The sequence below is a fragment of the Trypanosoma cruzi genome, genomic scaffold, assembly GCF_000209065.1.
Source record: "Trypanosoma cruzi strain CL Brener 1047053517167 genomic scaffold, whole genome shotgun sequence".
Taxonomy (NCBI): domain Eukaryota; phylum Euglenozoa; class Kinetoplastea; order Trypanosomatida; family Trypanosomatidae; genus Trypanosoma; species Trypanosoma cruzi.
Genome location: NW_001849497.1, coordinates 39,274 through 59,508, shown reverse-complemented (window position 1 = coordinate 59,508; position 20,235 = coordinate 39,274). Strand labels below are relative to the sequence as shown.

Sequence of the window (20,235 nt, the reverse complement as noted above, 5' to 3'; positions counted from 1 at the left end):
CGCCGCGTGACCGGATCCAGCGGAAGGAGGAGGGAAGGAAGAGAGAGTGAGCCGCAGAGGCCCAACATGTCGCGGCGTGTGTTTGCTTTCGCGGTGCTGCTCTTCCTTGTTGTGTTGATGTGCTGCGGTACTTGTGGAGCCACGCCTGCAAAGGATAATGATGGCAAGAATGATTTAAGAAGTGTTCAGGGGCCGGAGAGGGTCGATCTATTTTTTTCACGGAAGAAGGTGTTGCAGCTGAGGGATGAGGTTGTTCCAGGCACGCCAAGGGATTCATTTGTTTTACCCTTTCTCGTCAGAGCTGGTGGAGTAATTGCTGCTTTTGCCGAAGGTCACATTTGGATGCCGGATATCAAGGTGGCCAATTAACTAAGCCCTTTTCTTCTGATGTTGTTGCGGGGTACATTGACTGTGCGTGGGATTGTTCCACTCTTGTTGGTGAGGTCAATAAAAGATACATGGAGCGCACAAACTGTGCTTGGTGCATCGGAGGGAAAGGAGGGTTTGGATGTTGTGCACCACTCCACAACAATCACGAAGGGCCACGGAGTGTTTCCTCTTGCGGGAGGCTCGGATGTGTCCTATGAAGGTGGGTGTTGGAGAGAGGGCGGCTTGGAGCTGGAACTGTTTGTGGGTGATGTCACGAATCCCACGGGTGGCAAGCAGAGTGAACGGATCGAATGGGGCGACCCCAAACACTCTTGAAACTGATCTCTTCTGCTTCTCACGAAGGTGAGTGGACGGAGTTTATTGCTTCTGGTGGCGCAGGTGTTGTGATGGAAGATGGCACCTTCCTGTTTCCTCTGATGGCGAAGAATGAGGCAGAATACGTTTGCTCCATGACCATTTACTTGACGGACAACGGCAGTGCCTGGGCGCTCTCTGAGGGCATGTCCCCTGCGAAATGTCTTAACCCCCGCGTCACCGAGTGGGAGGGATCACTTCCCATGATTGTTGACTGCGAGAATGGCCAGAGGGTGTACGGGTCGCGTGACATGGGGACAACGTGGACGGAGGCCATCGGGAAGCTTTTAGGCGTGTGGGTCAACTCAGGATCGGGAGACTATCAGAAAGAAAGCCTGCATGTGGATGCCCTCATCACCGCGACCATTGAGGAAAGGGAAGGTCATGCTGTACACTCAGAGAGGGCACGCCTCGGTGGAGAATAAGGCCAATCCGCTTTACGTTTGGGTCACGGACAACAACCGCACGTTTTACGTTCGACCGGTTGTCACGGACAATGCTGCGGATTGGATGCTCGCCAGCACCCTGCTGCACTCGGATGGCAGTTTGCGTCTTTTACAACGGAGGGGCAACGGTGAGGGCCGTGCCATTTTACTTTCCCGCCTGACGGAGGAAGTGAGTGCAATCAAGTCCGTCCTCAGTACTGGGGCGCAAAAGGACACTTTCTTCTCCAGCGTGTCTATACCCACGACGGGTCTGGTGGCAGTTTTGTCCGATGCGGCCAGTGATGACACGTGGAACGACGAGTACCTTTGCCTGCATGCGACGGTGACGAATGCAGTGAAGAACAACGATGGGTTCCGATTCACGGGAATTGAGTCCAGGGCAATATGGACTGTGAACACTCGGGTTAATAATGTGCGCCATGTATTGTTGAGCCACCACTTCACAGTTGTGGTGTCGGTGACCATCGAAGAGGCTCCGAGTGGGAACATTTCTCCACTGACTGCGGTGTTGGCGAACAATGAGTCCAATTGTACCATGGGACTGTCGTGCAGCCACAATAAGAAGTGGGAGACGGCGTTTGAAGGCACGACAAAAACACGGAGCAGCACTTGGGAGCCGAAGAAGGAAGAGTACCAAGTGGCACTCATGCTGCAAGGCAACAAGGCTTCTGTGCACATTGATGGTCAGTTGCTGGGGGCGGAATAGGAAGAGGTGCTGTTAACAGGTCAGAAGCCACCTGAGGTCCTGAGGTTTTGCTTTGGCGCGTGCTGTGGGCATTAATCTCATGTGACGCTGACGAACGTCTTTCTGTACAGCCGCCCACTGAACTCCACTGCGATGCGTGCACTTAAGGACAGAGACCCCGTTCCGACGAGGGAAGCGGCTCCGACACCACCCGAGAAGATTCGAGTAGTTGACAGCGTCAGAGAGCACATTGCTGGGGATATTACAGAAGAGAAATCAATGAGCACCACGCCCCTGGACACGAATTCCCATTAAAAAAAGTCACCTCGCAGTGTGTGGAGCGGTGTGAGTCCCGACGACCGCCTCGCCTCTCTCAACGACGCGAAATTGACACTGCGTGATTTAAGCGGTAACAACACCGTGCGTGTGTGCGTGTCGTGTGTGTTGCTGCTTCTACTGGGACTGTATTTGGGTGATGGCAGTCTTCTGAGCCACGGAGTGTGGATCTGCGACTCCTCACGGAGAATACATGCCGCATTGCCCGTCCTTTTTTATACCACCGTTTTAATTCTATTTTACTGCTCGTTTAGTTCTTCAATGTCTTTACTTTTCAGTGTTCTTTTTAATGTAGTTCAGCCGGAGTAATAACTAGTTTTGTTTTTGCTTTACGTGGTGTTTGGCAGCTGCGCACCGTCATGAGTGACGTGTTTCCCTCTCTTGTTTGCTTTCTTGTCGCCCACACGCGGTGCCGGCCCTTCGGCTGCGCGTTCCACGGACTGCACGAAACACGAATTGGAAGAACAGGCCGATTGCTGCATGAAATGTGAGGGATGTTTTGTGGGCTGGTGGGACAGTGCAATTCCTTTTTTTAATTTGGTTTTTCTCTTCCTTCCTGGTGCGGGCGATATGTATAAACACAAACACACGGTCGTTTTGTTGTGCTGCTCGGCAAATGAAATAAAAGTCTTGCCGAACCGATCTTCACCATATTTTTTTTTTTAATTTCTGTGAACTCTTCTTGGACTTTTACTTTTTTTTTTCTTTGGTAATTCACTGCGGCGTGCTTTTGTTGTGCCGTATCTGCTGTCACCTTGTGTTACTGTGTCTCTTTTGTTGTCCCTCTGCTGGCTGTGCTTTTGACACGCCCTTATTTCATATTCTTCTTCTCCGCTAGAGGCACTGATGGTCCGCGACGACGATTGTTTGTGCTCCCCATTGCGATGGCAGGAGGGTGACTGGGCGCCGGCCTGCTGAGTGCACTCGGAGGGGAGCGGATGGTGTGCGCCGTGCCTCATTTGTGAGTGTGGGACGCCAACCCGCCGGGGCAGGGAGAAGTGAAGGACTGCGGTATGCACTTGGATGTGCCCCGTCCCTCTCGTTGCCGCCGTGTTTGTGCTGTCCGCATGGCTCTATCCTGCGGTGCGACGTCGATGGCACGGCTATTGCATGTGTCCTTGTGCATGTGCTGTGCGGCGGGCTTCTCTTCGCCATGGCACCGCCCTTGTGTGCGGGAGAGTTGAGTGAGTGAGGGTGGTCGTTGTTTCCGCACATTGTGTTCTTCCACAAATGTGGCACCTCTCGGCCGCCTCTTGCAGTTCCCATGCCGTGTATTGAGAGAATGTGAGGGTCTGCTTCAAGTACAAGGAGGACAACGAGATGCAGTGCATGACGGCCAACCTGATCCGTGTGTGGTTGCGGCGCAGCGGGAGCGCATGACGGACTGCCTGTGCTGGGAGAGGCGCGTGTTGAAGTGAGCGTGGCGTGCCTGTGAGGGACTGAGGAGAGAGGGAATAACAGTAACAGTGACTGTGGGAGTGTGAGGAACGGTGCACGGCGAGGAGCGCTCCTCTTTTTTTTTTTTTTTTGATTGTTGTTGAACCGCGCCCACTCAAATGTTGTTGTGGTGTGTGACTCTCATTGCTGGATGGGACGGTGCGTGGTTGCGTGACTTGTCTCTCCTTTTGCTCTCACTCTGCGTTGACGGGGAGTTAGTTTGTGTTGAAGGCTACACGCAAGTGACGGGAGTGATGGCGATGATGATGACTGGCCGTGTGCTGCTGGTGTGTGCCCTCTGCGTGCTGTGGTGCGGTGCCGGCGGTGTTTATGCGAGGGACATTCTCAAAAACGCACAGGGTGGCTGCGTGGCTTCGGGAGGGTTTGGAAAGAAAAGATCCTATTTGTGGAGCGGATTTGATAAAGACGTGCCGACACCCTTTTTGCGTTCAGTTTTGCCCATTCCTGTCATACAAGCCGGAGATTCTGAAGGTGTTTCTTCCAAGGAAAATAATGGTAAAAATTTAATTTTAGGTGATGGAGTTTCTGGTGCCGAAATCACTGCAGGAGTAGGACGAGGTGGTGGTGGAAGTGATGGTCGAGGCGGTGTAAATTCTGCTGGAGAAGAAGGTGCTGGCGGCAGTCATGCTGGTTCTGTGCCTGGCGCTGGTTCCTCTCCTCCTGCTGGTGGTCCTGCTTCCGGTGGTGGTTCTTCACCTGACCGTAGTGCTAACACGGGGACCACTGTCAGTCTTTCATCCCCTTTGCAACGTGAAGCCCAACAAGAAGTTTTGCAAAGTGATGAGGCAAAGAATCAGAGTCGCCAGTTGCTCGACGGAAAGGCACCGGATACGCCCGTCGCTGAAACGCAGTCACGGGGCTCTGGTCCAGCAAGGGGCCAAGGTGTTGACGACACTTCTACATTGAGTGGAAAAGAGCAGCACTCTTCGGAAGAACCAAGGAAAGAAGATGGGGATTCGGACACACTTCAAACAGTGGACTTGGCAGAGGATCCAAATACAAAAATAGAAAAAAAAGGAAAAGTCTTACCGGAATTATCAAAAGCAACACTGCCGGAACCTCAAGATGAACATCCAACAAAAACTCCAGAAAAAGAGAAGAAAGGCAGCCAGAACACGAGTGCATCCACGGATTCACCTGCAAAACAAGAAGGAAATAACGAGGATCCTGTATCCACTTCAGACACTGCGGAGAGCGTATCAACTGGCAGTCAAGAACAAGCAGCAGCGACATCTTCAAATGAAAGCTCTTCCCCACTTCAGAAGGAAACATCCATTGAAAAGACTACTGTGGAGAATTCTCAACCTTCCGATGGTGCACAGACAGAAAAACGCCAAAGTGGAGATAAGGAAAAGGTTGGCGACACTGACGGCAGCACCGCGGTCTCCCACGCCACCTCCCCTCTTTTGCTTCTTCTTCTTGTTGCGTGTGCGGCTGCTGCTGCGGTGGTGGCCGCGTGAGAGTGAGGGAGAGAGAGCCGTGCACCGCCCGCACACACACTCGTCCTTCTCACTCTCTCTGTGTGTGTCCCCTTGCATGGACTCTCGCCCTCACCTCACCCCACGAAGCACACACATAATGTGCCCATTGTATATATTGCATGCACACCCATGCATGCCCGTTGGTGCTCTCTTTTGCACCACACGCACCGCTGCCGTCCTGCCTGGCTGCATGGGCGGAGCACCGTAACTGTTTCTGTTTTTTGTTTTCATTGCATTGAGTGGGCGACCTCTCTCTCTCTCTCCCTGTTGGGCTTTACGGGAGCAATGAGAGTGTGTGCGCTGGTCGTCCCACGCTTCGGCTTCTTGTTTTTGTTGATTTTTTGTTTCTGTTGTGGTTGAGTGCATCCATTCCACTTTTCTTTGATCGGCGGTTTGCTTTGACTGTGGACAATTTAATCTTCTTTTGTTATTCCCATATCATTTTTTTTTGTTTTGAGGTGTCAGCCTCTTTTGTCCTTGTGAGGCCACTAAGTTTTTTCTTCTACATACGCCATGCGTCAGTTGGTCCACGTTAACCCGTGGCTTGCAGCGCTTCTGGTGCTGCTTTTGGTGACGCGTGCGAAGTGATTTTCTAGCGGATGCTTTGCTGTCACCCTGACGCATCCCTGCTTTTTCATTGACTATGTGGTGCGTACCGACGGCGCGTGGGCGACTCCGGCTGTGGTGAGGGTCGTGCCCCTCACAGCGCAGGATGTGTCGCAGGTGTGCGGCGTTGCTTGTATGAACCGATGGGCGCTTGTCCGCATCAAGACGTCAAGAAGGATCCCTGATGAGAGCAGGAGGCACTGCGGCCTCTCCTGGCCCCAGCGATGGGGTCCGCACCTTGTCGCGGTGCCGGAGCTCTGGTTGCGTATAGGAACTTCGCAGCAGGGCGTTGCTGCGAGCACGACGGGGACCAAGACGACTCCACCCCTCGAGAAGGTTCCACGCCAATGCCCGGTGCGGGAAGGTGAAGCGGTCTGCCTGCAGGCTGTCGGACAAAACTGCACGGCCGTTTCGCTGCGGTCACTCCGTTGATATCACCCGTAGCGGTGACGTCCACAAGAACCCTGGCACCGAGGATGGATGGCTACATCAATATTTGGCAGCGTAACACTGCAGGCCTCTCGTCCGTAAAAAAAAAATGCATTTGCTGCGCGATGGGAGCTGCATCAAACAGACATTTTTTTTTCCAGGAAATGAATAACCGTGGTGAAGTAGCGACGAAAGTTTCTGGCTATAATGGCTTTCCTTCAGGCCCGCACTGGGCGCGGTGGTGGCGTTGCCATTCAGGTGCGTCACTCTCTACCGTGCAAGCGCCTGTCGCTCCCTGGCACAGACCTCCTGGAGACCATCGCTGTCCGTGCATTTCCACAGCGCTGTTCCAGCATTTGCGTGCCGAATCTCTACAACCCTCCCCACAGCAACTGTTCAAAGCCCTTTATTTATCAATATCGTCCGCCACTTAGGACCCGCTGCGATTATTGCGTGTGAATTGAATTTACATCATGAGCTTTGGGACAGCCATACACCACCAATGACTGGAGGGGAGGACTTCGCCGCTGTTTTAATCGATATGGATTTCGGGCTGGCAAATGACCCGACGCAGGCAACACGGATCACACATCGTAATGTCTTGTCCCCTGACGTGACTGCGTATTGCGCCCTACGCGTTTCCCACTGGAAATCCACTCCCTACATGGATTCGGACCACCGCTTGATATCTTACTTGGTAGGGATGGACGATGGCATCCCGCGAGTAGCCAATACGCTGCCTCGACGGAAGAAAGCCGCATTCGCCCTGCGCAAAGCGGATTGGCCTTCTTTAACCTCGTTGTGTGAAACACTCCTTGCCACCGCGCCCACATGGTTGGAAATCCGCAGAGGTATCGTACGAGCGGCTGAGTGCCATACCCCGCGCGGCAGCCGTGAAAGCCCCAAAACGATCTGGACAAACGAAATGGTGCAAGCCGAGGTCGTCGCAGAAGCGGCACACAAAGCACACACATTGCCTCGCCTGGAGACAGCCTACTTTGAGCCGAATGTGCCCGAAAAAAGGAGGAAAGAAATCAAGCCTTACGCCGTGGCTTCTCCATGCCGCTAGAGGTCCGTGCGAAAAAACTTGGAGCCCTATCCATCCCAAGCTGGCGATATCTTTGCGCCATGGCGGCGCCGCACCCTCATCCTCTGGAATCGGTTGTGCTCCGCACTGATTTTGGCCGCGTTTGCGCCCTGCCTCGGCAACAGACAAATCTGCTCGTCCGTCATTTTTTGCGGGTTTCACGTGCCACATCACCTTATGCTGCTGCTGCTGCACGCCGCACTCCTTTGCCTCCTGGTGACTGGGAAATGGATCGGCCTTCCACGCCGTGTGAACTCGACGTGACCATCCGTGACTCATTGCTCGGCTCAGCCCCTGGCCCCGACAACATGTTGAATGAATTCCTGCACCATCTCGGGCTTTTTGCGCGCGGCACTCTTAGAACGATGATCCACAACTCCTTTGCAAATGACAGCCTGCCTGGCTCCTGGAAAATTGAGGACAATATTCGCATTTCCCAACCCGGGAAAGATCCATGCCGCCCAGAGAGCTACAGACCTATCACGCTGCTCTCTGTTTTACCAAAGTTAACCGAAGGGATGATTCACCGCCGTCTGTCAGCGTTATTGCCGCACCACTCACGTCAATTTGGACTTGCACCTTCGCGTTCTACATGGGACGTGGTGACACTTGTTATTGGTGAAATTACCCGTGGATTGAATGAGTTCAGCACTGTGGAGCATGCGCGCCCTGGAGGCGGCGCCTCCACACGACACCCTCGTCGCCATCGCTCGTAGTCTTGATTAATTTTTTGACTGCGTTCGACACTGTTGGCCATGGGAAATTATTTGGAACGCTCGACAGAATTCCGCGCCTTGGCCCCCGAACCAAACGCTGGCTGCACAACTACCTGCTGCGCCGCTATGTTAGGGTATGCACTCGCGAACAGCACTCCCGGAATCAACTCACCCCAGCCGGACTACCGCAAGGCAGCGCCCTGCGACCCCAACTCTTCCTCCACTGTGTGGATGACCTGCTGCGCCGCATGGACAACATCTATTCTGCCTCCGCACTCATGTACGCTGACGACCTCACAGTTGTTGCCTCAGGTGCGGGCACCCATGCATGTGCTGCGGCAACGCGAATTGCCCTGTCCCTTATAACGGCATGGGCTGCTGAGCACAACTACAAAATCAACGTTGATAAGAGTGAAGCTGCTCTATTCCACATCTCTTCACACACACGGTCTGACGATGAAATGGTCAATCTCCATCTTGGCAATGGGAAACTACGTATTCAGTCATGCCCAGTACGCTTGCTGGGCACCACGATTGACCGACTTCTTAATTTTGATTACGCACGCTTCCACCGCTGCAAAGGAAATCAAGCTACGCTGCTATCAGCTGCGGCTGGTTGCACGGGCTGTTGCGTCCCATCGCACCATGCAATCCTTTTTGATTGGATACGTTCATAGCGTGTCACTGTATTCTGGCGATGCAATTGTCCCATGCCTTGCCCCCACCTACCTCCATAATATGGAAGTACGGTATCGCAAAAGTTGCAAAACATCCCTTGGCATTAACGCATCAACGGAGAATACATCGGTATATTTGAAGGCTAATCCTCTCCCGCTCCGGAAGACACTCTGGCTCCGTGTACTCGCACAATACGAACGCTATTTACGCCTCCATGATTATGAGGATTTGCGTTCCCTTATCTATTCGGAATGTATGCCGCCGTCCATGCATAATAAGGCGGCGACATCAATTCCGCTCCCGAGAGATGTTGTTATTAATGAATTACGATGCGTCAGTAACATTATTGGGATGCCCCACAACCACAATCGTGCTCCTCTTACCCAACACCGAATTATTCCCTGGAACACCGTGAGTTGTAATAAAGTGAGATTTTATCAGCCACTTTTTGTCCAAGGCGTCTGATGATGTCACGCGCACGGCTTTTGATTCCATTTACTCCTTTCTATGGGATTAAGATTTTGAATCATGGACGGTCGCTTCTCCATCTCTCGCTGGACTCGCATCCGGGTCCGCTGCACTATTATACGGCCCCACAAAGATAAATAATCTCCCTGTGGAGGTCCATTGTGCATCAGCTGGCAGGCTCGCATGCTCGTAGAGAGCAGAGTGCCTTGCCATTAAAAATGGCTTTAGACATCTCATACCTCCTCGTCTGGGAAACATCCCAATCGCCCACACGAATACTGGTGGCTACGGAGTCCTCGTCGGCAATTGAGGCACACCGCGCCGGTCCATTGGCCGTGCGAGACCACGTTACCGAAGAAATTTGGATTATGCTACTTTTCTTGGTGAGGCGAGGTCACTCTGTAGAATTTATGTTCTCCCCATCAGACTGCGGTGTGCCATGCAATGAGGCCGCTGAGAAAGAGGCCGCGGTTGCAAGTTCCCTCCCCACAATGGCGTATCCCAACCTGGCACGTGGACTTCCTTGCCGCCGTTGAGAGGTTATGCTGGAAGGAAGTCCAGGAGGAAGAAGAAGGCGCACACACCACACTACAGGCGCTCGTCGGTATAGCGAAAACTCTATTAATTGTGTCCGGCCAAATGTTGTGCCACGACCCGCAGCTCTGCGCACAACTGCGATGCGACTCCTGCCCACTCTTCGGTAGAATGGCACACGCCCTGCAGATTACAGGCAGCCCTTTATGTCGGTAGCGCCGTCCCTCCCTCACCGAGGAGATCGACCCGCTCCTGCCTCCGGAACCTCCACCTGGCGTGTCGACGGCAACTCCTCGTAGAATGACGAGCAGCGGATCAACGTCGCCCTGCCTGATCTGCGGCAGAGTGCACTCGTCCGTCCACAATGTGAGGGTACATGCTCGACGTGCGCATCCTGGTGTTCCAATGGTCGAAGAACGCCTCGCATGCGGATGCCGCAATGGCGCCACCGTCTTCCTAACAGGCGCCTCGCGCACAGGTCTCCACCGAAAGTGCCAAGCACGCCAGCAGACCAAACACGCAGGAAGCACAACCGCGGGTAATCAATATGGAACAGGCTCCTCCGCCGCCGCTTCATCACAGACGCCACGGGCTGCTGATCCCACATCCCCACTGAAAACGGGAGACTCCGCATCATCCACTGTGGGAATGCCCCGTCGTTGGGAATTGGGCGTGCTACTTTTTAGGACTGCCTCAGCCCGCACGACGGCCCCTATGAGACGGAATACTTGCCTCGTTGCTACGGACGGCCCTTGCGCTGCACCTCCTCATGTGTGTGTGCGTACCCTCCGTGAGGGGTGCCGACAAAACGGACCGCTCTCGCCGTGTGTGCATGCGGTGGAGCCTTGTGTGCCGCTCCTGTTTGCTTCTCCCTCCTCCATCTGTGTGTTGTTGTTGCGGCAGGGCTGTGTGTGTGTGCCTGCTGCCGTGGATTAGAGTGTTTGTCGTGCGTGGTGTGCGGCGTACGGTGCATGCCTGGCTGCTGCCCTCTCCTCATGTGGTTTGCCCTCTGTGTGTGTGTCTGCCGCACCTCTCGTCTCCCCTGTTGCTCTCCATGTCCCTCACTGTGCAGATCAGCTCCACACCACTGAACGACCACACTCACGATGTTGACGTGCCGTCTGCTGTGCGCCCTGTTGGTGCTCGCCCTGTGCTGCTGCCCGTCCGTGTGTGTGACAACGGTTGATGAGAATCAGGATGTTGCAAGTTCAGACACTCTTGCGCCAAAGGCATCAGTCGAGACGGAACAGACATCAGGGACGCCCGATAATCTGAAGGGAGGAAGCCAGAACAATGCGGGTCAGACGTCCAATCCGACGACTGATAAGGAACAGACACTAGAATCTCACAGTGCGCCACAGACACACGATGGTGCGCCCGTTACGGCGGTGGGACAAATTACAACCAATCCGGAGCAGCCACCTACTTGGGTCACTGAGTCGGCAAACAAAGCGAAAGAGAGGCCCCTTAATTTGGAACTGACAGGTAAAGCCGATGCGCAGCAGCCAACAAGTGTGACTGCTATAATGAAGGTATCAGATAGCGATGCCACTGCGCCAGGTACAACGACTACCACAACAACCACCGCGCCAGAGACACCAAGTAATACGGCGACGAATACAGAGGCGCCAACCACGACGACGACTACCACAACAACAACCACAGAGGCACCAATCATTACATCTACGGAAGCACCAACCACGACGACCACCCGAGGGCCGTCACATCTTCGCGAAACTGACGGCAGCCTCAGCAGCTCTGCGTGGGTGTGTGCCCCGCTGCTGCTTGCCGTATCCGCGCTGGCGTACAACACTGTGGGCTGAAGAGGTGTATGCGGGCTGTGCGTGCCAGCACTCAACGGCGGGGACATGTGGACGTCTACTGTGGTCCGATGTATAAAGTAAGAGCAATTATGATGATTGTGTTTTGCTTCCTTTGCTTCCGCTGTCCTGCTGTGTGCTCCGCGTTGCTTCCCACATCCGTCACGTTGAACGCATCCCAAACATACGCATACGCACGACACGCACACAACTGTTTGCGTGGACACACTGTTGAGAATAGAGGCGTGCGCGCTGGAGCCATACTGTGCAGCTCTTTTGTGTGTTTTTACTGTTTTACTTTATTGCTGCCTGTTTACTTTTGTTTTTTCCTTGGTTTCTGTGTTCTTCTTTACTTGCAGCGCATTGTGTCTTTTTTCACTTTCATTGGTTCTATATTTCTCATGAAATGCGTGCTGCTGCTGCTGGTGTTTGCTACTGTGCCGTGTCTCCCCTTTTACTTTCACTCTGCGTTGACGTGGAGTTAGTTTGTGCTGAAGGCTGCACGCAAGTGACAGGAGTGATGGCGATGATGATGACTGGCCGTGTGCTGCTGGTGTGTGCCCTCTGCGTGCTGTGGTGCTGTGGTGCTGTGTTGACTGTGGTGGCAACCGATGATTTTATCATTGACGAAAATACTGAGCAGAAGATGGTCTTACTTTGGTATAATATCTACAACAAAGAATGCGAGGAAAAAAATAAGGAGAATGGAAGTTTGAATGATTCAGCGATGAAGAGCTGTATGCGTACATCTATGAAGGAGATTTGTGGCGTTTTTTATAATGATACTTCGGGTGAAACCCCTGACCCTGAATCTGACCGTATTTGCAAGGAGTACACTGGCGATCCAGTTGAGGCCGCAGAATCCTCAACACCGCAAGACAAACCGTCGCCTGGTGCGGAAACACCGGTGGCAGCACCAACTCCAGAAACATCGAAGGACGAAGCAGAGGAAATGGGATTAACACCGGGGATACCAGCGGGTGATTCACCAGCAAAACCAACAGAAGGGCCACCACTGCCTTCAGCTGCCATCGATGCTGCCAGTAATGAGACTCAAAAGGGCATTACAGAGGTGATGCCGAAGAATGCACCGGAATCCAACGCCACAAGGAAGGAAGAAGAAGAGAAAAGAAATGAAAGGAATCACAATAACACGAAGACAACACCACTCGACGCCGATGCAATGCAACGTATCACGTCGAGTGCAGACAGTGACAGCAGCACCGCGGTCTCCCACGCCACCTCCCCTTTTTTGCTTCTTCTTCTTCTTCTTGTTGCGTGTGCGGCTGCGGCTGCGGTGGTGGCCGCGTGAGGGTGAGGGAGAGAGAGCCATGCACCGCCCGCACACACACTCGTCTTTCACTCACTCTCTGTGTGTGTGTCCCCTTGCATGGACTCTCGCCCTCACCTCATCCCACGAAGAACACACATAATGTGCCCATTGTATATATTGCATGCACACCCATGCAGGCCCGTTGGTGCTCTCTTTTGCACGACACGCACCGCTGCCGTCCTGCCTGGCTGCATGGGCGTAGCACCGTAACTTTTTTTTGTGTTTTGTTTCCATTGCATTGAGTGGTCGACCTCTCTCTCTCTCTCCCTGTTGGGCTTTACGGGAGCAATGAGAGTGTGCGCTGGTCGTCCCACGCTTCGGCTTTTTTTGTTGTTTTTTTCATTGTTTTACTTGTGTTGTGGTTGAGTGCGTCCATTCCGCTTTTGTGATCGGCGGTTTGCTTTGACTGTGGACGCCTGAATTTTTCATATTGTTTCCATATTGTTTTCCTCTCTTGTTAAGGAAGTGTCAGCTACTCGTATCCTTCTAAAGCCGCCACGCTCTTTCTCCAAATACGCCATGCGTCTGTTGGTCCATGGCAGCCAACAGTTGACTGCAGCGCTGCTGGTGCTGTTTGCGATGATGCCTGCGGTGTGATTGCTAGCGGATGCTTTGCTGCTACTCTGACGTATACTTGCGTCTTTGATTGTGTGGGGCGTCCGACGTCGCGTGGGCGTCTCTGGTGATAGTGAGGCACGTGCGTCCCAAAGCGTCGGATGCGTCGCAGGTGCACAGCGCCGTTTGGAATATCCGGTCGGTGTCTGTTTCCGTGAAGGCGTCCACAACGGCCCCGTATGACAGCAGGAGGCACTGCGGCGTCACTTGGTGTTGCGCAGCGACTTTATTTGACGATGCCTTTGATTTGCGTCTCTTGGGGCTTTGGTGGGAGAATGCGGGAGGTTGAGGGCATTAGGACTGAATTCATTTGAGTGGCTGCGTTCCATTGACTTGCGGCCAGTTGTGGCACTCTTTGGGGTTTGGCAGGTCGTCTCTTTTGTTTACTTCCCACCACACCACGTGGATAACACTGATCCAAATAACATTTGTCTGAGTGCGTGTGAGCTGCTGCCGTGCGTGGTGCGTGGAATATTTGATTGTGTGGGGAGGTGCATGGAGTGACGAATACCTCTGTTTGGCGTGTCGCGGTGTGTCGGAATGATGTTCGGATGACATGTGAGGGGTGTCGCTTGTGATTTGTGTGTCTTCCCTGGTGGAGCCGACATGTGTGCAGGGATTGTGGCATTGCTGGCTGGCAGCTCCACGTCACTTTTCGGCATTCCTGGATGCGCTGAGGAATGACGGCTGGCGACCAGCGTGTTGGTGCTGCTGGTCGGAATAAGTGCATCGGGAATAGGCCGTTTTCTCTTTTCCATTCTGGAGCCGATGAACTGGCACGAGGGCACCGGCTGCAGGCTGCCTGTCAGCACGTGTGAGCAGCGGGTCCATGCACACACCGACGCTCATCGCAAGAGCTTGTGTGATCACAGTGGCCTTTTGTGGCGTGCTTTTGTGGGCGTCAGCCCATCGAAGAATGTGTGAAGCAAACGGCTGACTGCACACGGGGAAAATAAGTGCGTGCACTGTGCCGTGTTTCAGCGTCGATGGCAGGGCGGCAGGAAGCCCGTGCTGGCAATCGAGATCTTTGCGTCGCGAGGGATGTCGGTGTTGATTTTGTGTCGTCGAGGGTGAAGTGATTTTGCTGCTGCCCGTGTGTGTGGCCACTCCGGCAGAGGGCGGACACAACAGGGAGGATGCAGGCGCTGCGTGTGTGTGTGTGTGCAGGTGCCATGCAACAACGTCACAACAAACATGCTGCGACTCGGTGACCCTCACATCGATGTGGTCCTCACGAACAGCCGAGGCACGGCCCACATCGATGCACTTAGTGGACGGAGTGAGGCATCTTTTGAGGCGCTGCAGGGAACAGGATGTGTTGACGCAGCCACGACGTGCATGGAGTGTCACGATGGCATAGTCAGCTGTGGCTGGTGGAATGTTTACTTCTTGGAGGCAACAGAGAGAGAGAGGGAGAGAGCTGCTCCTGCTGCTGGCGTCGTTGCTGCCTCTTGTGGCCTCCCATGCCGATTATTGTCTGTCCGCCGATCATAGGTGCTGTGCCTCCACTAGTGACGTCGTCTGCGGGCATTTCACAGCACCAGTGAAACACACATCACGTCGCATGCTTTGGCTGTGGATATGGTGTCGTGAGTGCAGCCGGCATTGTTTTGCCCGACTCCTTTTCACTGCTTTGCGACAAATAGATGCGTCGCCGCTCGAGTCATTCACTGCAGCTCCGTGTGTTGTACTGCCAGCACAAGACTCTCTTGTTGTGTGTCGCCTGGCTGACAGTCAAGCACCACTGCGTTGGGACATGCAAGGATGTGGACTGCCGCTCACGGTGTTGGGCACCGCTGTTTGAATGCGGCGGCCACACGAGCGGATGTATTGTGGCACAATCAAATGCGTGAAATACGCGGAATCACAGCGGCTGCAATAATATCAACGGTGGGGCACCACGGAGTATGTGAAAGAGGGTGATGCATGATGAATCACAGTGGGCGGCATGCGAGGGAAGTGCACCGCGACAGAGCGTCATCCCGCCCTCAGCCTGCAGGGGAATGTACACCCAGAAGAATATATGGACGAGACACCACCAAACACACATGCCCTTCCATGCACCAATAAATAGGAGCGAAGGTGCGTCCTGGTGTGTGGGAGTCCACTCACATATTTACATTTCCACCGCAATAAACGGTGAGGAATCAGGTGTCACAGCGACGGAAGGGAAAACAAACGTCTATTGCAACAATTTGACGGCGAGAAGCAGGAAGAACAAAAACCGAATTGTTGGCTGCACTTCCCGTGGACCAACAATCCACGTGGTGTGCGGGGATCATTCTCTTTTTACTGTTACTTTCTTTTGTGTTGCTGTGCGCGCTGCACCTCCTCTTGTGTGTGTGCGTACCCTCCGTGAGGGGTGCGGACACAACGGACCGCTCTCGCCGTATGCACATGCGGTGGAGCCTTGTGTGCCACTCCTGTTTGCTTCTCCCTCTTCCATCTGTGTGTTGGTGTTGCGGCAGGGCTGTGTGTGTGTGTGTGCCTGCTGCCGTGGATTGGAGTGTGTGTCGTGCGTGGTGTGCGGCGTACGGTGCATGCCTGGCTGCTGCCCTCTCCTCATGTGGTGTGCCCTCTGTGTGTGTCTGCCGCACCTCTCGTCTCCCCTGTTGCTCTCCATGTCCCTCACTGTGCAGATCAGCTCCACACCACTGAACGACCACACTCACGATGATGATGTGCCGTCTGCTGTGCGCCCTGTTGGTGCTTGCTCTGTTTTACTTCTCTTCCGCGCGAGCTACAGCAAGCGAGGTTAAACCTGAACAAGAAGTTAATGTAAAGGTTACTGTTTCAGAAGTGCTAAATGAGCTCGGTGGGGAACATAATTCGGATACGGATGTTGATGAATTACGGTCAGGAAAAACGGCGTCCGGTGCGGGACATAATGCAAATGGGATGCTTCCTAGTAACTCAGAACCACTAGTTCCGATGGTTGATACGCTAAAGTCAGAAAGTCCGAAGGATGTTCAGGAGCAGGCACTTGATGGGGTCACTGAGGCGGCAAAAGGAGGAAAAGAGAAGCCCCTTAATCCAGAAGTAACAGATACATCCGATGCGCAGCAGTCAACAAGTGTGACTGCTGTAAGGAAGGTATCAGAGAGCGAGACGACTGCCGCAAATGCGACGACCACTACTACCACGACAAATGCGCCAACTACAACGACGACCACTGCGCCACAGGCAACAGGTATTACGACTACAGCGGCGCCAACGACGACGACCGCCAGCGCACCGTCACATCTCCGCGAAATCGACGGCAGTCTCAGCAGCTCTGCGTGGGTGTTTGCCCCGCTGCTGCTCGCCGCATCCGCGCTGGCGTACAACACTCTGGGCCAAAAGGGAGGGTGGGCTGTGCGTGCCAGCACTCAACGGCGGGGACATGTGTACGTCTACTGTGGTCCGATGTATAAAGTAAGAGCAATTATGATGATTGTGTTTTTGCTTCCTTTGCTTCCGCTGTCCTGCTGTGTGCTCCGCGTTGTGCCCCACATCCGTCGCATTGAACGCATCCCAGACACACTCCTATGCATGCGCAGCGGAGCCCTGGGCTCGTTTCTTTAAATATCTCTTTTTTCATTTTTAAGTGTTTTGCGAGTTTTGGATTTTTAATGGCTACATTTGTCCAATGGCTTGTGCGCAGCGCTAATGCCGTTCATTACTGTGCGTGACTCTCATTGCTGGATGGGACGGTGCGTGGCTGTGCGAATTGTCTTCTATCCTTTCACTCTGCGTTGACTTGTTGTTAGTTTGTGCTGAAGGCTGCACGCAAGTGACAGGAGTGATGGCGATGATGATGACTGGCCGTGTGCTGCTGGTGTGTGGCCTCTGCGTGCTGTGGTGCGGTGCCGGCGGTGTTTATGCGAGGGATGTTGACACCAACGCACTGGGTGGCTGCATGGCTTCGGGAGTGTTGGGTGAGAATGGATCCCACATGCCTGACAGATGTAATAAAACTGCGATTACGGTGCCTTTGCGGTCAGTACTGCCCATTACTGTCGTCGAAGCCTCGGCTGGAACAGATAATACTGCCGTTGTAATACAGAAAGATTTGAATTCAAGTGAGACTTCCAACGCTGGCGTTACTGCTGCTGTTTCATCTGCTTCAGATGCTCCTGATGGTGGTTCTGGTGCTTCTCCTGGTGCCGGGGCTCCTGCTGCTGCTGCCGCTCCTACTCTTCCTACTGGAGGTCAAGACAACGGCAGCATTCCTCCTGGTCCTCCTGCTGCTCCTGTAGTTGACCCTTCAGCTGGCAGCAGCGGTGGTGAAGCGGGGTCCTCAGGCAGTCATCCAACTAACACAACAGGGGACTCTTCAACAGGAGATCAGACGCCTGCTGCAGCAGCGGCTCACAACTCCTCGCCACCCGAAATACCGGTAGAAACGAAATCCAGCACTGGACACACACGACAAGAAGAAGAAGAAGAAGAGGAAGAAGAAGATAATGAAAAGCAGCAGCAAAGTGATGAAGCACAAGTCCAACAACATCAACAGCACGAACACCCCGCGGAAAATGGCGAAGAATCCGCGAAGGATAAAAACGCCCTTCGTACAAATGCCACCGCAAATGCCGGCGACAGTGACAGCAGCACCGCGGTCTCCCACGCCACCTCCCCTCTTTTGCCTCTTCTTCTTGTTGTTGCGTGTGCGGCTGCGGCTGCGGTGGTGGCCGCGTGAGAGTGAGGGAGAGAGAGCCGTGCACCGCCCACACACACACTCGTCTTTCACTCACTCTCTGTGTGTGTCCCCTTGCATGGACTCTCGCCCTCACCTCATCCCACGAAGCACACACATAATGTGCCCATTGTATATATATTGCATGCACACCCATGCAGGCCCGTTGGTGCCCTCTTTTGCACGACACGCAGCGCTGCCGTCCTGCCTGACTGCATGGGCGGAGCACCGTAACTTTTGTTTTGTTTTGTTTTTGTTTCCATTGCATTGAGTGGGCGACCTCTCTCTCTCTCTCCCAGTGTGTGTGTGTTTTGCTTTACGGGAGCAATGAGAGTGTGTGCGCTGGCCGTCCCACGCTTCGTTTTTTCTTTTTTGTTTTTTTCATTGTTTTACTTGTGTTGTGGTTGAGTGCGTCCATTCCGCTTTTGTGATCGGCGGTTTGCTTTGACTGTGGACGCCTGAATTTTTCATATTGTTTCCATATTGTTTTCCTCTCTTGTTAAGGAAGTGTCAGCTACTCGTATCCTTCTAAAGCCGCCACGCTCTTTCTTCTACATACGCCATGAGTCTGTTGGTCCATGGCAGCCCACGTCTTTTGGCGCTGCTGGTGCTATTGTTGATGTCTGCGATGTTATTTGTCGGCGGGTGTCTCGTTGTCAGCCTGACACATCTTTGGTTCCTTGACTATTTGTTGCGTACGGACGGCGCGTGGGTGTCTCTGGTGATAGTGAGGGACGCGTGTCTCAGAGCGCAGGATGCGTCGCGGGTGTGCGGCGTCGTTTGGAAGGACCGATGGGTGACCATCCGCATCCAGGCGTCATCAGCGGACTGTGAGGACAGCATAAGGCACTGCGGCTTCAATTGGTGTTGCGCAGCGACTTTATTTGACGATGCCTTTGATTTGCGTCTCTTGGGGCTTTAGTGGGAGAATGCGGGAGGTTGAGGGCATTAGGACTGAATTCATTTGAGTGGCTGCGTTCCATTGACTTGCGGCCAGTTGTGGCACTCTTTGGGGTTTGGCAGGTCGTCTCTTTTGTTTACTTCCCACCGCAGCACGTGGATAACACTGATCCGAGGAACATTTGTCTGAGTGCGTGTGAGCTGCTGCCGTGCGTGGTGCGTGGACTATTTGATTGTGTGGGGAGGTGCATGGAGTGACGAATACTTCTGTTTGGCGTGTCGCGGTGTGTCGGAATGATGTTCGGATGACATGTGAGGGGTGTCGCTTGTGATTTGTGTGTCTTCTCTGGTGGGGCCGACATGTGTGCGGGGATTGTGGCATTGCTGGCTGGCAGCTCCACGTCACTTTTCGGCATTCCTGGATGTGCTGAGGAATGACGGCTGGCGACCAGCGTGTTGGTGCTGCTGGTGGGAATAAGTGCATCGGGAATAGGCCGTTTTCTCTTTCCATTCTGGAGCCGATGAACTGGCACGAGGGCACCGGCTGCAGGCTGCCTGTCAGCACGTGTGAGCAGCGGGTCCATGCACACACAGACGCTCATCGCAAGAGCTTGTGCGATCACAGTGGCCTTTTGTGGCGTGCTTTTATGGGCGTCAGCCCACCGAAGAATGTGTGAAGCAAACGGCTGACTGCACACGAGGAAAATAAGTGCGTGCACTGTGCCGTGTTTCAGCGTCGATGGCAGGGCGGCAGGAAGTCCGTGCTGGCAATCGAGATCTTTGCGTCGCGAGGGATGTCGGTGTTGATTTTGTGTCGTCGAGGGTGAAGTGATTTTGCTGCTGCCCGTGTGTGTGGCCACTCCGGCAGAGGGCGGACACAACAGGGAGGATGCAGGCGCTGCGTGTGTGTGTGTGTGTGGGTGCCATGCAACAACGTCACAACAAACATGCTGCGACTCGGTGACCCTCACATCGTTGTGGTCCTCACGAACAGCCGAGGCACGGCCCACACCGATGCACTTAGTGGACGGAGTGAGGCATCTTTTGAGGCGCTGCAGGGAACAGGATGTGTTGGCGCAGCCACGACGTGCATGGAGTGTCACGATGGCACAGTCAGCTGTGGCTGGTGGAATGTTTACTTCTTGGAGGCAACAGAGAGAGAGAGGGAGAGAGCTGCTCCTGCTGCTGGCGTCGTTGCTGCCTCTTGTGGCCTCCCACGCCGAT

General features: G+C 53.8%; 7 protein-coding genes and 1 pseudogene across 7 annotated transcripts, besides 13 other annotated features; 7 read left to right on the top strand and 1 right to left on the bottom strand.

The window, feature by feature from the left end:
* Positions 1-3,642: a sequence feature (areas not merged during assembly with more than two copies in the genome that could not be assigned to a particular haplotype).
* On the top strand, positions 67-2,262 carry Tc00.1047053509195.80 (annotated as a pseudogene).
* Positions 3,643-4,502: a sequence feature (heterozygous, non-Esmeraldo-like haplotype).
* Tc00.1047053509195.70 (mucin-associated surface protein (MASP), putative) lies at positions 3,903-5,129 on the top strand (the record flags this gene model as incomplete). Its single annotated transcript, XM_804858.1, has 1 exon — positions 3,903-5,129. The coding sequence occupies one exon, from the start codon at positions 3,903-3,905 to the stop codon at positions 5,127-5,129; it is 1,227 nt and encodes a 408-aa protein (XP_809951.1).
* Positions 4,503-11,242: a sequence feature (areas not merged during assembly with more than two copies in the genome that could not be assigned to a particular haplotype).
* Positions 6,399-10,256: a mobile genetic element.
* On the top strand, positions 10,775-11,491 carry Tc00.1047053509195.61 (mucin TcMUCII, putative; the record flags this gene model as incomplete). The annotated part of the gene is made up of 1 exon (XM_804859.1): positions 10,775-11,491. One exon carries the CDS (start codon positions 10,775-10,777, stop codon positions 11,489-11,491), a length of 717 nt encoding a protein of 238 aa, XP_809952.1.
* Positions 11,231-11,379: a microsatellite.
* Positions 11,243-12,072: a sequence feature (heterozygous, non-Esmeraldo-like haplotype).
* Tc00.1047053509195.50 (mucin-associated surface protein (MASP), putative) lies at positions 12,009-12,800 on the top strand (the record flags this gene model as incomplete). Its single annotated transcript, XM_804857.1, has 1 exon — positions 12,009-12,800. One exon carries the CDS (start codon positions 12,009-12,011, stop codon positions 12,798-12,800), a length of 792 nt encoding a protein of 263 aa, XP_809950.1.
* Positions 12,073-12,621: a sequence feature (haploid, Esmeraldo-like haplotype).
* Positions 12,622-17,168: a sequence feature (areas not merged during assembly with more than two copies in the genome that could not be assigned to a particular haplotype).
* On the top strand, positions 16,110-17,000 carry Tc00.1047053509195.40 (mucin TcMUCII, putative; the record flags this gene model as incomplete). Its single annotated transcript, XM_804856.1, has 1 exon — positions 16,110-17,000. One exon carries the CDS (start codon positions 16,110-16,112, stop codon positions 16,998-17,000), a length of 891 nt encoding a protein of 296 aa, XP_809949.1.
* Positions 16,561-16,660: a microsatellite.
* Positions 17,169-18,128: a sequence feature (haploid, Esmeraldo-like haplotype).
* Positions 17,221-18,114, top strand: Tc00.1047053509195.30 (mucin-associated surface protein (MASP), putative; the record flags this gene model as incomplete). The annotated part of the gene is made up of 1 exon (XM_804855.1): positions 17,221-18,114. One exon carries the CDS (start codon positions 17,221-17,223, stop codon positions 18,112-18,114), a length of 894 nt encoding a protein of 297 aa, XP_809948.1.
* Positions 17,512-17,623: a microsatellite.
* Positions 17,849-17,879: a microsatellite.
* Positions 18,129-20,235: a sequence feature (areas not merged during assembly with more than two copies in the genome that could not be assigned to a particular haplotype).
* Tc00.1047053509195.20 (uncharacterized protein) lies at positions 18,674-19,033 on the top strand (the record flags this gene model as incomplete). The annotated part of the gene is made up of 1 exon (XM_804854.1): positions 18,674-19,033. The coding sequence occupies one exon, from the start codon at positions 18,674-18,676 to the stop codon at positions 19,031-19,033; it is 360 nt and encodes a 119-aa protein (XP_809947.1).
* Positions 19,149-19,613, bottom strand: Tc00.1047053509195.10 (uncharacterized protein; the record flags this gene model as incomplete). Its single annotated transcript, XM_804853.1, has 1 exon — positions 19,149-19,613. One exon carries the CDS (start codon positions 19,611-19,613, stop codon positions 19,149-19,151), a length of 465 nt encoding a protein of 154 aa, XP_809946.1.